At 41.8% G+C, this 15,481-nt stretch overlaps 1 protein-coding gene across 2 annotated transcripts in view; it reads left to right on the top strand.

Annotated features, from left to right (window-relative positions):
• Positions 1-15,481, top strand: part of LOC125882979 (DENN domain-containing protein 5B-like) — a 119,998-nt gene that overhangs the window by 85,508 nt on the left and 19,009 nt on the right. For both annotated transcript variants that reach the window (XM_049567054.1, XM_049567053.1), the window contains 9 exons: positions 729-960; positions 4,751-4,901; positions 5,523-5,613; positions 7,595-7,726; positions 8,855-9,007; positions 9,328-9,409; positions 9,509-9,590; positions 11,461-11,589; positions 14,482-14,603. In XM_049567054.1, the coding sequence (XP_049423011.1) occupies positions 729-960; positions 4,751-4,901; positions 5,523-5,613; positions 7,595-7,726; positions 8,855-9,007; positions 9,328-9,409; positions 9,509-9,590; positions 11,461-11,589; positions 14,482-14,603 (1,174 nt within the window). The remainder of the gene's footprint in view (positions 1-728; positions 961-4,750; positions 4,902-5,522; positions 5,614-7,594; positions 7,727-8,854; positions 9,008-9,327; positions 9,410-9,508; positions 9,591-11,460; positions 11,590-14,481; positions 14,604-15,481) is intronic.

Here is a 15,481-nt window from a genome sequence, read left to right as displayed (position 1 = left end):
TCAGGCTTACTGGTGTGAGTCTACAGGTGGTTTATGTCAGGTCACGTATCTCCTGCCCACTCTTCTTTTATTCACACAAAACTTACATTTTAAAAGTCAATTTACTCGTGAAACACCTGCACTGATGTTTGTTGGTAGTTTTTGTAAACATCTCTATCCCCACTAACTTGGCAAGCAATAGAAATGTGTATGGCAGCCACAGCAGTGGGAAAGACAGCCCTGTTATTATCTATACTGTGATTCAGAACAGACCAGCTCACAGTTTAATTGGTCTCATTTCTTTCTTTCTTTTTCGACAAACAGGTGAATAAGCTGGAAACTGTTATTTGAGCGAAGCCATAAATGCTGCTGTACATACAGTACAAGCCAGAGTGTTTTTTCCCCTACAGCAGAATTATAATGTGTGCTTCCAGATCTTTCTCTAGTGCTGACACAGATCTGGCTACATGAGACTACTATACAAATGAACATTCTTTAAAAAACGATTAAAAAAAAGCTTAGTTTCTGTATGAAAAAATGCTGCCTTAGTGTGGACATATTCTAAATGTTTTTCCACTTTTCTGTAAATGTACTATTAATACACACTATAAATGTTTTATATCTGCCTATAACACAGATGATCACATTGATTGAATGAGTATTAGGTTTTTTTTGATGCTGTCTTTAATTTGCCGGAACAAGCTGCACCGTTAGCTGATATATTATACTTGTATCTCTGCCTGCTCCAGGCCTCATTCCTGTCAGACCAGCCGGAGCCCTACCTGCCCTTCCTCTCCCACTTCATCGAGACACAGATGTTTGCCACATTCATCGACAACAAGATCATGTCCCAGTGGGAGGAGAAAGAGCCACTGCTCCGCGTCTTTGATGCTCGCATCGACAAGGCCCGCCTCTACAATGTCCGTGCTCCCAGCCTCCGATCCTCCAGCTACCAGAGGTGCTCCATCCTCAAGGAGTCTGGTAAGCTCGGCACAGAGAGGTGTGAGTGCTTAAACATGTTCAAGTGAGCTTTACTTCGCATAATTTAACACGACACATGATTAGAATTGGAACAAAAGTGTTTGGAGAGATCTCTCCACCGGTAGAGGGATCCAGAATGGTAGTGTTTTGATTCACAGCAGGAAAGGAGCTCATTGATCAGCATGCTGTTCATGTGCGTCCGTCCTTCACAGCATACCAATCATCCATCAGCCGAGGCCAGACAGGATTGCACTGTGCCATGCAATTTAAAAACACACAGAAACACTCTGCATCCATCTCTCTGCCTCCTCCTCCATTTCTCCTTCCCATTCTTGTCTCTCATTTATCGTGTGGAAGCAGCTCAGCTCTCCCCAGTGACCAGAAAACCACACTTCTCATTTCTCCACATCCCAACACAGCAAACACTCCATCATTCTTTCTCTCACTTAAGCACAAACACACTCTCTGACGCTGTCTTACTGCAAGAGTGTTTGGTCAGGTCTTTTTTTCTTCTTATTTTCTCAATTAGTGCTGCTTGGCTTTCCCTTCATTAAGCCTTTAATTGGTGCTGAATGTGCAGCATGAGGCAGGAGGTCAGAGTCAGGACTGACTCAGACTGGTGGAGGCCAACAGGGAATCTATGAAGCTGCATGTGTCTGGGGTTTTTTTTTTTTTTTTTTTGATTACTGATGTTCATACAGCTGGAAAAGAGCAGGATTCCAGGCTCACTTGTGTATTTAAAAATTAAGAACCAAAAAGTGTGATTTTGTAAAAATGCTATGGTAATTTGCATATATCTAACCTGACAAAATGTTGTTTGATCTGAGCTTCTCTGTAGATTGTTGTGGTAAACTGGTCTGGCAGCACCCGCATTAGGCTTGCTCTTTGCTACCGCTCTGCACTGTGCTCATATCAGAATGCCGTTATCACACAAGCATTGTGCCAACCTTTCAGTCCCCCCCGGTTATCACAGTTAGCTCTGTCAGCGCTGTTGCCGTTGTTTGCCGTTGTTTATGTAGTTAGTACCATTAGCTGCTAGCTGCCAACTCAGCCACCTCCATGTTGATAGCTGTGTTCTCATGCGCTCAGAATTTTGCATAGAGCCCCTTTAGCAATAATCTAAACTGTTACATAGGCCTACAAATATATATTCAATATTTACCAACAAATTATCAAAAAATAAAGTTTCTAAAAGTTTCATTAGTGATGTCAGAAATGACTAAGTTAACATGTTAGGTTAGCCTATTCAGATATTTCTCACTTGCTGCTTGCAACTGCTTGAATAAGGCTGTTTCATGAAAAACATATATCTGTGTGTATGTAAATACCAGCACCAGGATATGGTTAGCCTAGCTTAGCATACAGACTGGAAGCTGCAGAAAGTAGCTAGCCCGGCTCTGTCCAGTTAAAGAATATCCCTACCAACATGTAAAGCTGTTGCATTAACTAATGTTTTGGTTACCTGGGGGCTGTGAAACAAGCCGTACAGACAACACTAACAGAGTTTCCCCTTTAAAGGTATTGAAATGTTAGCAAACAGCTGCCTACTTACAAATCCGGCACACGTGTAGCACATTAGCATTCAGCTAGAGTCTTGTTTCTTGCCACCAGGTGAACATAAGTTCCATGTTCACACTTTTTTTTAGCTCTGGTTATGGTCTCCATCAACTCCAGAGAAAAAAATGTGGCTCCTTTGTTGCTGAATGCTCCACATTGTCACCAGCTCGTTTGGTATGCTGTCTATCTGTTTGTCTGTCTGCTGAACAGGTAGTGGATGCAGATACAGTTTTTTTTAGAGCTTTTTCTCTAAAAACTGCTGCAAAACAATGAACTAAAAGATGCTAAGATGCTACATAAAGCTGAGGGGAACAGCATCACTATGAGCGACACCTTCCACATGAGTCATTTTTTCCCACATTGATATGAAAATATTAATTAGCTTCAACATGAGAGTGTATATATATGACAGGACAGACAGTGATTATATCAACTTTCAGTTTGCCTCAGTATTCTCAGTTTTGCAGCGTTTACTAGCTGCGATCATTATCTTCCTCTGTATGAATGATCATTTAAGCCACTTCTTCCCTGCATTCTTCTGGTGTGTGCGCACATGTTGGCTTGTTGTGACCCACACTGTTTCATGCTAATGGGCCGAGCGATGTAAAGCTTTAAGTGCCGATGGGCAGCTTATTTGGGGGCGATGGTGCATGCTGGTACCCAATTACCCAGACGACAGGCAGCCTTCCCCTCCGCCTGCCTTCCCCTGTGACGACTCGCTCCGGTGCCCTCGCTTACTGCTCACTCCACAGCTGAGATTAATACTGCAGCTCCTGTCTGAGGAGTTCAGTCACACACAGGTTCAGTGCTCAAACAGGGGCAACATAACCCAGACAGTTTGACAATAAGCAGTGGCACTGACAGATGGACGATAAGGTAGTTTGCAATGTTAGGAGAAAATAAAGCAGGTGAAAGTCTGAGTGTGTTTGTGGATCCCTGGGGTGAGAGAGGGAGGAGGAGAGAGTGAGATGAGAGCACAGCACACTTCATCTGTGATTTAGAATCTGAACAACCTGTTTTGAAGTCCAGCCAGTTTTTCTCTTCTTGGCTAATGAGCAGCTGTCAGAGCATATATTGCTTATACTGTCTTCATTAGGCGAGGAGCAGTGTGTGTGTGTGTGTGTGTGTGTGTGTGTGTGTGTGTTAGAGTTATTTGTCATTGTTCGTGTTTGTCAGGTCTTGTTCTCCATTTGTTTACATAGCAATCTCTTTGGCTACATTCCCACAATGCAGCTGAAGTGTATGTACTCATTATGTCCTAGTGCCAAGTTGCTGAAATGTGGGAGTACTTTTGGGTAATAATTTTACCATGTGAAGGTTTAGAGATGTTGCTGTGCTCTCAGATCTCAATAATTACTTTGGTGAGTACAATGGCCCTCATGCATAAACAGTGCGTACACACAAATCTGTGCTGAAATGTTCTTACCTGAACTTGTTCCTACTCTGCAAACAAATTTAGAGCTGCCTCAGACCATATGTACTGAATGCACAAATGATAAAGGCCTGACTGTCTCAGAAAATGCAAACACACACCTTTTAACTAAATGCATGATATATTCAAACCAATTTTTATCTTAAAAGGCTTTAATAGACAATATTTAAAACTGTTAATTTACTAACGCATTGGTCAATTGTATTAACTACTTATGAAATTGACGCCCATTCATCCTCATCAATTATTAGTTGTTCCAAAATGGAGTGTCCCTGTTTTTCTTTTATAGAAATTTGTTAAGATATCTAGCCTAGATGGAAAATATTGCAGCTCGTGCTTTCAGTTGAGAGCACATCTTTAGAGACCGACATAACGTGAAGACAAATGGCTTATAAGTCAACTGCCAAGACAAGTTTTGCTGCAGCTGCGTAATTCCCTGGAATAGCATTTAAGTCATCGAACAGACCGCTCTCACCCAATAACCTCTCAAGTCCCGTCCACCATTTGTTTCCTTGGCTGAAGCGCATGTGTGGTGAATCTGATGGTAATTTTACGTGTGCAGTTGTTTAATGTGCACAGTGAGAACATTTCTACACACATATTAATGAATGAGGCCTAATGAAAGTGGATTAGGTGTGTTATCAAACAGCTGGAGTGCTTTATGTGTCACTAAATATTTTTGAAACTATTGTTGAAACAGTGTCAAATTCCCTTCAGTAACATGCTCTTACTGGACTCTTCCAAATGTCTACATTCTGCTGGGCTTAGTCTGACCATGATATTATTGTGTCTCCCCTGCAGCTCAGGCCATTGAGCAGCGGCTGATGAAGATCGACCACACCGCCATCCACCCGCACTTGCTGGACATGAAGATCGGTCAGGGCAAATATGAGCAGGGATTTTTCCCCAAACTGCAGGCCGATGTGCTCAACACGGGGCCGACCAATAACAAGTGAGTCAGTTTCCACCTCGTGACTCAAATACACACATGAAACCAGCAGATGAAGTCAGCACTGAACATCTACACTTTACAGGCTGGCTGAGTTGATTTTTACACTGTTGCTTCTTGTGTCATGTCAGGGAAATGACTGAAAATACACATTTTGTTTGCTGTATTTTAGAATATGCTTTTCATTAAATATAAAAAAAATGAATAGTTCCACTTTTTAGGAAGTTCTGTACGCCTACTAAGGATGTCAAAGTGAGGAACTTTTCCCGCCATTAAATTTGTGACATCAATTACTGATTTCACTTGACAGTTTACAAGAAGATATTCATCGATGATGCGCATTATCTGTAGACTGCTTACGCTTTATCTTTAACTTTAACTTTAACTCTACAGTCATACTGCCATCTTTACTTTGGAGAGAAGAGTAGAATGGCGGCGTCACCATATTCTGGAGTTTTGTGCTGCGACTCTGCAGCTACTATACATAGCAGGCACTTTCACTTTGGAATTCTAGTGACCGTAGTCTGACAGAGTATTGATAACTCTGAGTGTTAATAACTTGTATTTCAAAGGGTTTTAAAACTATTTTCGAACCGGTCTAATTACACATTGTTGTACCTGCAGGTGGTCTCACAGGATGGTGACAGCTCAGCGAAGGAAAGACCGTCACAGACAACAGACGGAGCATCTGGGCCTCGACAACGATCTGAAAGAGGTAAAAAAAAAAACTCCTCACAACCAACTCATAACCTGTCCCCTCCTCTGCTCGCTAACGTTATGTAGTCTTCATGTCTTTAATTTCTCTGTATGTGTCATGGCTTCATATTTTTGTTTGTTCTGTTTGAGCTTTCTTTGTTTCTTTTTCATCCTTTTTGAAGTCTTCATGTGCATGCTGCCTTCTGTTGTCTTTTCCATTTCTTCTCTTTTTGTTCTGTCCTCTCTTGTCTGCTCATGCGTCCTGTGCCTGTCGGGGGTCGGCTCGTACCCCTCTTCCTCCTCCACCTCCTCCTCCTCAGCAGGTGGAGGGCTGTCTGGTCCTGCAGAACTCCATGGCGTTTTGGGAGTGGGACAAAGCGTCCCCTCCGCCTATCAAACCGCCTAAAAAATCTGCCTCTGCGTCCTGCCTGGTATGTGGAGGACCTGCCTGTGTAGTGGACTCCCTCTCTCAGAACCCTCCACCCCCACACCTTACACTCTTACCCAGGGTTCCCGAAGATTTTGTGTGCAATTCAATCCTTATCCATTGCTGTCCTTAAGATTTCAGTCCTGGTTGATTTTGTGACACCCTGTGTTTAATACTACACCAAACCTTCACTGAGCTGGTGCTTTGTCAGAAATGCAACATTAGAGCAGAGCAGAGCCCCAGTGTTTCCACTCTGAATGTGAAGCAGCAGCAGTAGTAGAATGTCCTGGTTGCTGTAGCAGTATAATCCAGCTCTGATTTGGTGTAAAGAGACTGAACCGTAAACAGTGAGGCTGATACCATGAGATTATATTTTGCTGGATTACATGCATATGTCAATCCCTGGTCCTCAGATCTGGGTAGCCAAAGTCATGGTAAAGTTGCTGTGATTTGGACAAAATTGCAAGGTTGTACAGTAGAGATGCACCATAGTATCTGCACGTCATTGGTATTGGCCAATATCAGCTTTAAAATAAGCCATCAGAATGCTTTTTGTTATTTCACATAATGAATGAATATTACATACATTTAAAAGCATTCTTTTTCATGTCTCCCTCTGCTGGTGGCCCATCACAATAAGAATATGCATGCTTAATATCATGTTATTTGCACCACAGAAGAGACTTGATAATCACAAAAATTAGGTGGGAAAAAAAGTGGATATATTGGTATTTGTTATGGGCCAAGTATGTTGTTATATACCGATATTGGATATCAGCAAAAAATCCAATATTGTGTATCCCTATAGTGCAGAATTCATGAGAATTGGCTAAATTTGTGTTAATTATTGGGATTGCAACATCCTGGAGAGACTAAAAAATGAAGACTGTTAGCCACTGGTCGCCAGGCATATTAGCATGTCAAAATTGAACTCCTCCCAAAAGCACTGCACACATGAACTGTTCCTCCACTGGCAAATCCACTGATGGTAGCAGTATATATTGATTTCAGCCTAAAAGTTCATTTTTAAAAAAAGGTTGCACTTAGATATCTGAGTTGAAACACTACATTAACCAAAAGCAGGAGCAGATAAAAGGTTTTTACTACAAGGATGTAATCTGAGTCATAGAATATTGTGAAAAGTTTTGATTCTTCACTTATGACTTTAGTGGGAACCAAGCTCACCTCCCAACACACCCCAATGCACATACCCCCTGTAAAAGGACGCCCCAGCTTTCACTCCGCTCCTGTGTCACACCTTCTCCTCTTACCTGACATCAATCAAGTCCTGTGAAGTGTTGATTTTCACTGTTTGTCACTTTAAAAAATGGCAACAGCTGATTGAAAGCAGATGAAGATATCTGTGTCAGGTGGAAGTGACTGTTTTTTGACCCATAGTGTTAACTCACAGCAGGGCTGTGTGTACACTGAAGTTGAATATCTCAACCTTTTAGCATGTGTGCATTAAAAACTAAGCAATAGATAAATCCTTTCTCCTACTGCCTGTATTGTTGAGGCCTGATCAGAGTGCATGGTCACTAGGGCTCACTAACTGCTTCTGTTTGATCTCCAGAAATACATGCAGGAGGCCCGCAGCCTGGGGAAGAACCTGCGACAGCCTAAACTGTCTGATCTGTCTCCTGCCGTTATCGCCCAGACCAACTGGAAGTTTGTGGAGGGGCTGCTCAAGGAGTGTCGCATGAAGGTGAAACATAAAGCTACAGCATGTCACTGCACTGTGATCCATTAGTACACTCACTGACCTCCTGACATCATCCCCCCCTCACACACACACACACACACACACTCACACACTGGGTGGTTTTCACAAACCCAGCTCTGAGGGCTTTCATCTCTCATGAATAATGCATGCAGGGAGACAGAGTTCATTCATCATGTTGCATCAAGACTAAATTATTGTCAAATTTGTTTATCGTTTACATTTCAATTTCAATTTTGTTTATAAAGCCCACTATCACAAATCACAATTTGCCTCAGAGGGCTTTACAGCATACTACATCCCTCTGACCCTCACAGTGGATAAGGAAAACCTCAGGAAGAGCAACTGAGGAGGGATCCCTCTTCCAGGACGGACAGACGTGCAATAGATGTCGCACAGAACAGATCAACATAATAAATTTACAGTAATCCGTATGACATTGCATTATAAAATATCACCTGGTAGGCTTTATTACTTTTTTATGCATTTTCTTTACTTATTTATCAAGTTTTTTGCCTTAGTGCCGGCAATAGCCATGGCTAGAGGTATTATGTTTAAGGGTTGTCTATCTGTCCCACCCTTGTGAACCCCTCAAGGGAATTTCTTCAAAACTTTTCTTCAAACTGCAAAAATGTCCACTTGGACTCAAGAATGAACTGATTAGAATTTTGTGGTCAAAGGTCAAGCTCAGTGTGACTATGTGTCTAAAGTATGTTTTTGGCCATAACTAGATGTAAACTCTAAGAGAAACTTGACTGGTGTGTGGAGGCATACAGCTGTGGGGCTGTAACTCCAGTCCATTTTCTGGATTCCTCAGTATAATTATTTCGCTTTTTTGAAAAATAAGTTAGTTTGAAATAGAATAATGAAAGACAAATGCTCTCTGTAACTTTGAAAAATTGAGTTTCAAGGCACTATGTTCAGTACACTGACATTATTCAACAATAAAAAAACAATAATTCCAGATAATGATCTGTCGAACTCTACATCTGGACTATCCCTTCAAAACATATGTATAGTTATCCTGGCACTCCTATTGCTTATTCAAACAGCATCTTTGTGCATTTGTGTGTGTGTGTGTGTGTGTGTGTGTGTGTGTGTGTGTGTGTTCAGACCAAACGTATGCTGGTGGAGAAGATGGGCCGGGAGGCAGTGGAGCTGGGCCACGGTGAGGCCAACATCACCGGACTGGAGGAGAACACTCTGATCGCCAGCCTATGTGACCTGCTGGAGAGGATCTGGAGCCACGGGCTGCAGGTCAAACAGGTCAGCACACACACACACACACACACACACACACACACACACACACACACACACACTTTAACACTCCGGTAAACACATGAAGCTTCATACTGTCACTAGCCTGTGCACATGCATTACACATTTATAATAAAGCAAATCTGATGGCACACAGACACTCTGCTGTCAGTATAAACGCATTGTGCTTAATCAGGTTTGTATGATCATATTGGATATTGAGGTTAAGAGGTTATTGCCTGATAAATCCTCTTTGTGTGTGTATAATCTTCCTCCTCATCGGTGGATGCTTTAGCTGTCTGTATGTGTGTTGTGTGACCTCTCAGGGAAAGTCGGCCCTGTGGTCCCACCTGCTGCACTACCAGGCCCGAGAGGAGAAGCTGGAGCAGCAGCAGGCTGAGTCACCTGGTAAAACGCACACATACACACTAACTGTCTGCCCTGTGTTGTCTAACACACATTTCTGATAGTAACAAAGCCATCATATCCTGTATGTCTCTTCAACAGTGTCACATGTCCCTGAGAGGAGGAAGTCTGACTCTTCCATAGCGATGCCGTCTCTACGTGTGTCTCTCATACAGGATATGAGGTATTTCATTGCTGAATTACATGCACATTGGCATATATTTTCCACTTCCAGTAACCTGATTTCAGAATTGCTTTCTGACACCAACGCCTGACATCAGAATCAGAGAATTAGCTCCTCTATCTGAAGCTGTGTCTTTGCACTGACCATATAGTAAATGAACAGATAACTCACAGGCAACTTTCAGTGATAACAAAAGTAATTTATGTTTGGGTTTTTGACTGGTGGGCAGACAAAGCAAGACATTTGAGGATGTCAACTTGCTCTATGAGGAATTGTGATTGGTACTCTTTTACTACTGTCCTGATATTCCATAGACCAAATAGTAATACAATGAGAAAATAATCACCTGACCTGCAGCTCTCTCTCTCTCACAGCACAAAACCCTCCGTCTCTGGGTGCTGTTGAAAAGCAATCTGGGAAATGAAGGAATCAAGTCATGTCAGTTTTGTTAATATAGCCTAAAATCCTCAGAATTTTCCTTAGACCCCAGTTTCAAGTAAGAAAGAAAAACACAAAAAAACTTTGAACAGGAGCCATTATGTCAGCTTTTCAAAGCCAGACATTGCTGAACACAATTTGACTGACTTTGGTGTTTAAAGGGTTGGATCAGATTCACCAAAACACACAATAACACTAACTAACTAATTGAGGCAGTGGTAGACCAGCAACTTCTATGTTCCACAAACTAAAATTACTGTTTTTATGCCTTGCCATGGCCGAAGGCATGTTTTCGGGTTGTCTGCACGTCCATTCGTCCATCCATCCCGTTCTTATGAACACAATATCTCAAGAATTTGTTGAGGGAATTTTTTCAAATTTGGCACAAACGTCCACTTGGACTCAACAATGAACTGATTAAATTTTGGTGGTCAAAGGTCAACGTCACTGTGACCTTGTCTGTCGCATTCTTTTGAATGTGATTTCTGAGCAAAGCCTTGAGGGATTTTTTTTTTTTCCCAAATTTGGCACAAACGTCCACTTTGACTCAACAATGAACTGATTAGATGTTGGTCATCAAAGGTCAATGTCACTGTGACTTCGTCTGTCTCATTCTTGTAAACGTGATTTCTCAGGAAGGCCTTGAGGGAATTTTTTTTTAAATTTGGCACAGACATCCACCTGGACACAGCTATGAAATAATTAGAATTTGGTGCTCAGAGCTCAAGGTCATGCGAGCTCACAAAATATGTTTTTGGCCATAACTCAGGAATTCATATGCCAATTATGACAAAATTTTGCACAAATGTCTAATAGGATAAAATAATGAAGTGATGACAGTTTATGGCATTTTCATTGTAACATCATGATGTTCTGTAAAAACACTTTTCTGGCCATTATTCAACCTCATATCTCAGGAACAGAAGGGGAGACTATTGGTCAAATACTTAACTGGTGACACTAATCTTGGGTGCCCACCTTGAAACTGTGCTGATTGTATAGATCTTCTGTGCTGTTGTTGCATCCATTTTTTTATAGACATGACTGTAAAGTGTAAGAGTAACATGACTGGTGTGTGGAGGCATACAATCATGGGATGGTAATTCTAGTTGTCATTGGAGTATGGTGGCTTTGAAGCAGGCATAGATGGGGAATTTAGGCCAGACAGCAAGGCAAGGCATTGAAAATATTCCATACACAGCGCACATTCAAACCGTTATTGTGTTTTCTGTAGGTGGCTAAAATATCTTTACATCCACACATTGACTAAAAAAAAGCAGATAAGGTAGGTTAATGGAAGTGGGGACACCAAAAGATAAATTATGGTAGTTTATCACTCAGAGTCACTGAACGTCAGAGTGATGAGGGTGGATTTTTATGCCAGGGTGCCTGTTTTTATGAGCTTCCATCTCTCTGTCCTCTGTCTCCTCAGGCATATCCAGAGCATGTCAGAGATAAAGACAGATGTGGGACGAGCAAGAGCCTGGATCCGTCTGTCCCTGGAGAAGAAGCTGCTCTCCCAACACCTCAAACAGCTGCTGTCCCGACAAGCCTTAACCAAGTGAGCACACATATGATCAACCAAACTCACACATACGCACGCTTTGTGCTTTTGATAGGTGAGATTTATTTCCATGTTATTCTCTGACAAGCAGCTGGACTAATATCGTTGCATGTGCCAAACGATGAGTTATTAATAATTAAAACAAATTTAATATTATATCAAAGTTGTGAAGACATCCTTAGATTTCACATTACAGCTTTTGGAGTAATTCCACTTTCTCTGTGAGTGCTATTAAATCTCTTTGTCATCCATCTCATGGGAGACTGTGGCTGCTCTTTATCAGGTATGATAAATAGATATGATATGTATCTGACAAACCAACTATTTGTTCCATCCTTAAAGTCTTTTCTCTTGTGAACGCAAAATATACTGTTTGAAAATTTACTCACATGAATCATAGACCTCACACTGTGTGGCTTGTCTAAAGGCTCATTTACGCTCCCTTTACGTACGAAAATGTATACGTCCGTTTCAAACGATGTTACCGTCACTGCCCACATACTTCCATGCTCCCTTTACGTTGGCATGGATGTTAACCAAGTGACAGCAACATTGCCCCCACAATTCCCGGTTGTACTGCTCCGTTTGGCCCGTATCCGTAAGCTTTATGGAAACGTGCAGAAATACGGACGAAATGAACGCGTAGCACGGACAGAAGGCTCCGTCCGTATCCAGATCTGTATTTAACGTTGAGCATAAATGGGCCTTTAGTAAGCTTTGAGTAAGCCTCACTGGGGTTAGTCTCGCTCACCAGACCTTTCTCAAGAAAAGAAAGGTCTGGCTGGGCCGACTCACACTTTGAGATTGGAGGAAAAAACGCCCCGGCTGCTTGTATTTCTTTCAACCAATCACAGTTGTTCTGGGCGGTGCCACAGCAACGGTGCGCTTGCAAAAATATTGCCGGGGGGAAACAGGTTTTGGTGTAACACGCCCACAAAAATATCGCCTACAGGACGCGAACCATGGCAGAAACATGGCTACATCCCCGCAAAATCAAACACCACAAAAGTTAGTAAAGGACGTGTTGAAAACGGTTGAAAACTGCTACACAACCGGAGGTGGTAGGGCGGGACTTCAGCAGGTGGCTCATTCCACCCAATGAGAGGCTGATCTCTGGAGCGAACTTCCGCCCTCTCAGACTACACTGGGGTTCACTTAGCTGGAATACACTCACTGCTGCCCCTTGTGGAAGATTACGGTACAGACTTGTACAGTGAGTGTGTTTCTCCCCATCAGCCACCATAGGCAGCAATGAGCATATTTAAGCTGCATTCACTTAACAGCAATGTGTGTGCCAAAATATGAAGCTGATGAGGAACTGCCAAAAACTGCAGTTCCTCTAATGGCCACTTGAGGGCTGGCTCAAAGAGTGAGTCGATCTCCGTAGCTCCCCATGTTAAAATGCCCAACTTTACAGCTGAAATAAGCATGTTTACAGCCTGGTACAAAAAATGGTTTTGCTGTTGCAGGCTTGGCAGCATGTCTGTCCATAATAAACAAAAATCATTTGACAAATCTCGGTATTTAACATCCTGGACGTGACCGCAAAGAACAAAACTGTATGCATCAAGAGATTTGTGCACCTTGAGTTATTCCCTCATATAGACACTTGGTTTTTCTACAAGGTATATGAAGATGTCCGGCCACTGTAACTTCTACTGCCTTTTAGTTGGATCCTTGACTCAGTGTCCTGACTCAGGGTTAGTTTGTTAGTGCAAGATCATAGACACTTAAGCATACATCCATACATTATGATCCATGTGTAGTAGAAAATAAAGTTTTGTCTTCATTTCATTTAATTATAACATCATTATATAGGCTATTGTCTCAGCAGCCACAAGTAGATCATAAAGTCATGGATATAAAAACAACTCATTGCAATCAAATGGGAAATGTAAACGCTATATTTCTTTTTACGTTTTATTTGGCGCTCACATCGACACCACCACCGTCCTTTTCTGCCACCAGTTTTACGCCGCCCACAAAATGTTATCACTGTGTACAAACAAAGAATGGGTCTAAAGTTACCATATTCTTTTTTTTTTTCTTTTTTTTTTAATCACAAAGTTTAACAAACACCTACAAAAGTCACATTGCTTCTTTCTCTCTGGTTTACTTGTGATAGAAGCAGTTAATACATGCTATCCCATAGCCACTGTGATGTAATCTATTGGTTTGTGGACTCCCCTTTTAAAGCCTTGAGTCTGGCATTTTAGCCGTCATCATCTTGTGAAGATAACCCTAACTCTAGCTGCTAGCTTGGGTAGCACGGTGCATGTACATCTATGATTTACTGTGATAAGACTAGTGCTAAGTACTGCTAGCAAAAAAATGGGCTTCAAACCATTGAAAATAATATGCATTTACCTGAAAAACAACATTCAACTCCTCAGAATGTCTTTTAGTCCACTGAAAGACTTTTTAGGTGACCAAAACATTACAGTTAACTCTCATGAACTGTAAACACGCTGATGCTGGGAACTGACTCAGTTTTAGAGCCAGCTTCAAGCACATGTGTGTCATTTTTCAGCCCCAGAGGCTGACGCTTGGGCTATCTATAGCCAGCACCTGACCTAACATGAGAACTTATCCAAACACAAATCTGACACATGCTGAGAAGTTCTTCAAACATATTAAGACAGTAAATAGTAATGATAGTAATAATAATAACTTTATTTGTATAGCACTTTTCAAGCTGAAAACACAAAGTGACACTAATAAAACATAAACATATACATATGCCTACACCGACATATTCACTTAAACATATATATACCTGTAAAGTTTGAACAGCAGATGGTAATATTCAGATGGCGATGGAGATATCCTAGTGATACTTTGGTGTATTTGAACCTGACCTGGCTATGCTGTGCTGTGGTTTTTCTACAGGAAGCTGTACAAACGTTACGCCTTCCTGCGCTGTGAGGAGGAGAAGGAGCAGTTCCTCTTCCACCTGCTTTCCCTCAACGCTGTCGACTACTTCTGTTTCACCAGCGTCTTCACCACCATCAGTGAGTTCCCCCTCTGCTGCATGTGACCTCTGACCTCTATTCACCTGTCTCCTCCTCTGTACACCTCTTGTACATACACTGCACACTGTACTACTGCAGGAATGTTATTTGTTGTATGGAACAGCTGTGGCTTTAGGAAGCTAACTAATGTTACCACTGGCACCTTCCTGTCCACCAAAAAACAGGCCAACTCCATGTCACTCCTCATCCCCATACTTTCCTTCAGTGCTCACTCGTAAAAAGGAAAGTTAAAGCCAACTCCAGAATCACTTTCATTTTGGAATGAGCTTTGTTTGCTTGCTGTTTGTCCTTGCTATATTTGCTTTTTTTTTTTTTTTTTAGTGCTGTATTCACAATTTTTATAGCTTGCTCTTGGTTGCATGTTGCTGGCGCCTGGTCACTACCTGAGTGCTGTGTCTGGGAAAGTCCCAAACATAGCAAAATTATTAGAAAATAAGGAAATATAGGCAGAGGGCAGAGTAAGTGATGATCGAGAGGGATTGCTTTTTTGTAAGTCTATAAATTGTTGTTATGCCTTTGCGCAATCAAAAGCTGTAGCCAGAGGCATTGTTTTGGGTTGTACGTCCCATTCTTGTGAATGCGATATCTTAAGAACACCTCGAGGGAGTTTTTTCAAATTTGGCACAAACATATGGACATATGGACTTAACAATGAACTAATTTGATTTTGGTGGTCAAAGGTCAAGGTCACTGTGACCCTGTCTGTCTCATTCTTGTAAATGCAATTTCTCACTAAAGCCTCGAGGAAATTTCTTAAAATTTGACACAAACGTCCACTTGGACTGAAGAATAAACTGCTTAGAATTTGGTGGTCAAAAGTCAAGGCCGGTGTGACCTCACAAAACATGTTTTTGGCC

This window comes from Epinephelus fuscoguttatus, linkage group LG22 (assembly GCF_011397635.1).
Source record: "Epinephelus fuscoguttatus linkage group LG22, E.fuscoguttatus.final_Chr_v1".
Classification (NCBI taxonomy): domain Eukaryota; kingdom Metazoa; phylum Chordata; class Actinopteri; order Perciformes; family Serranidae; genus Epinephelus; species Epinephelus fuscoguttatus.
Note: the sequence above shows the minus strand (reverse complement) of the source record. Positions and strands in the feature narration are given on the sequence as shown.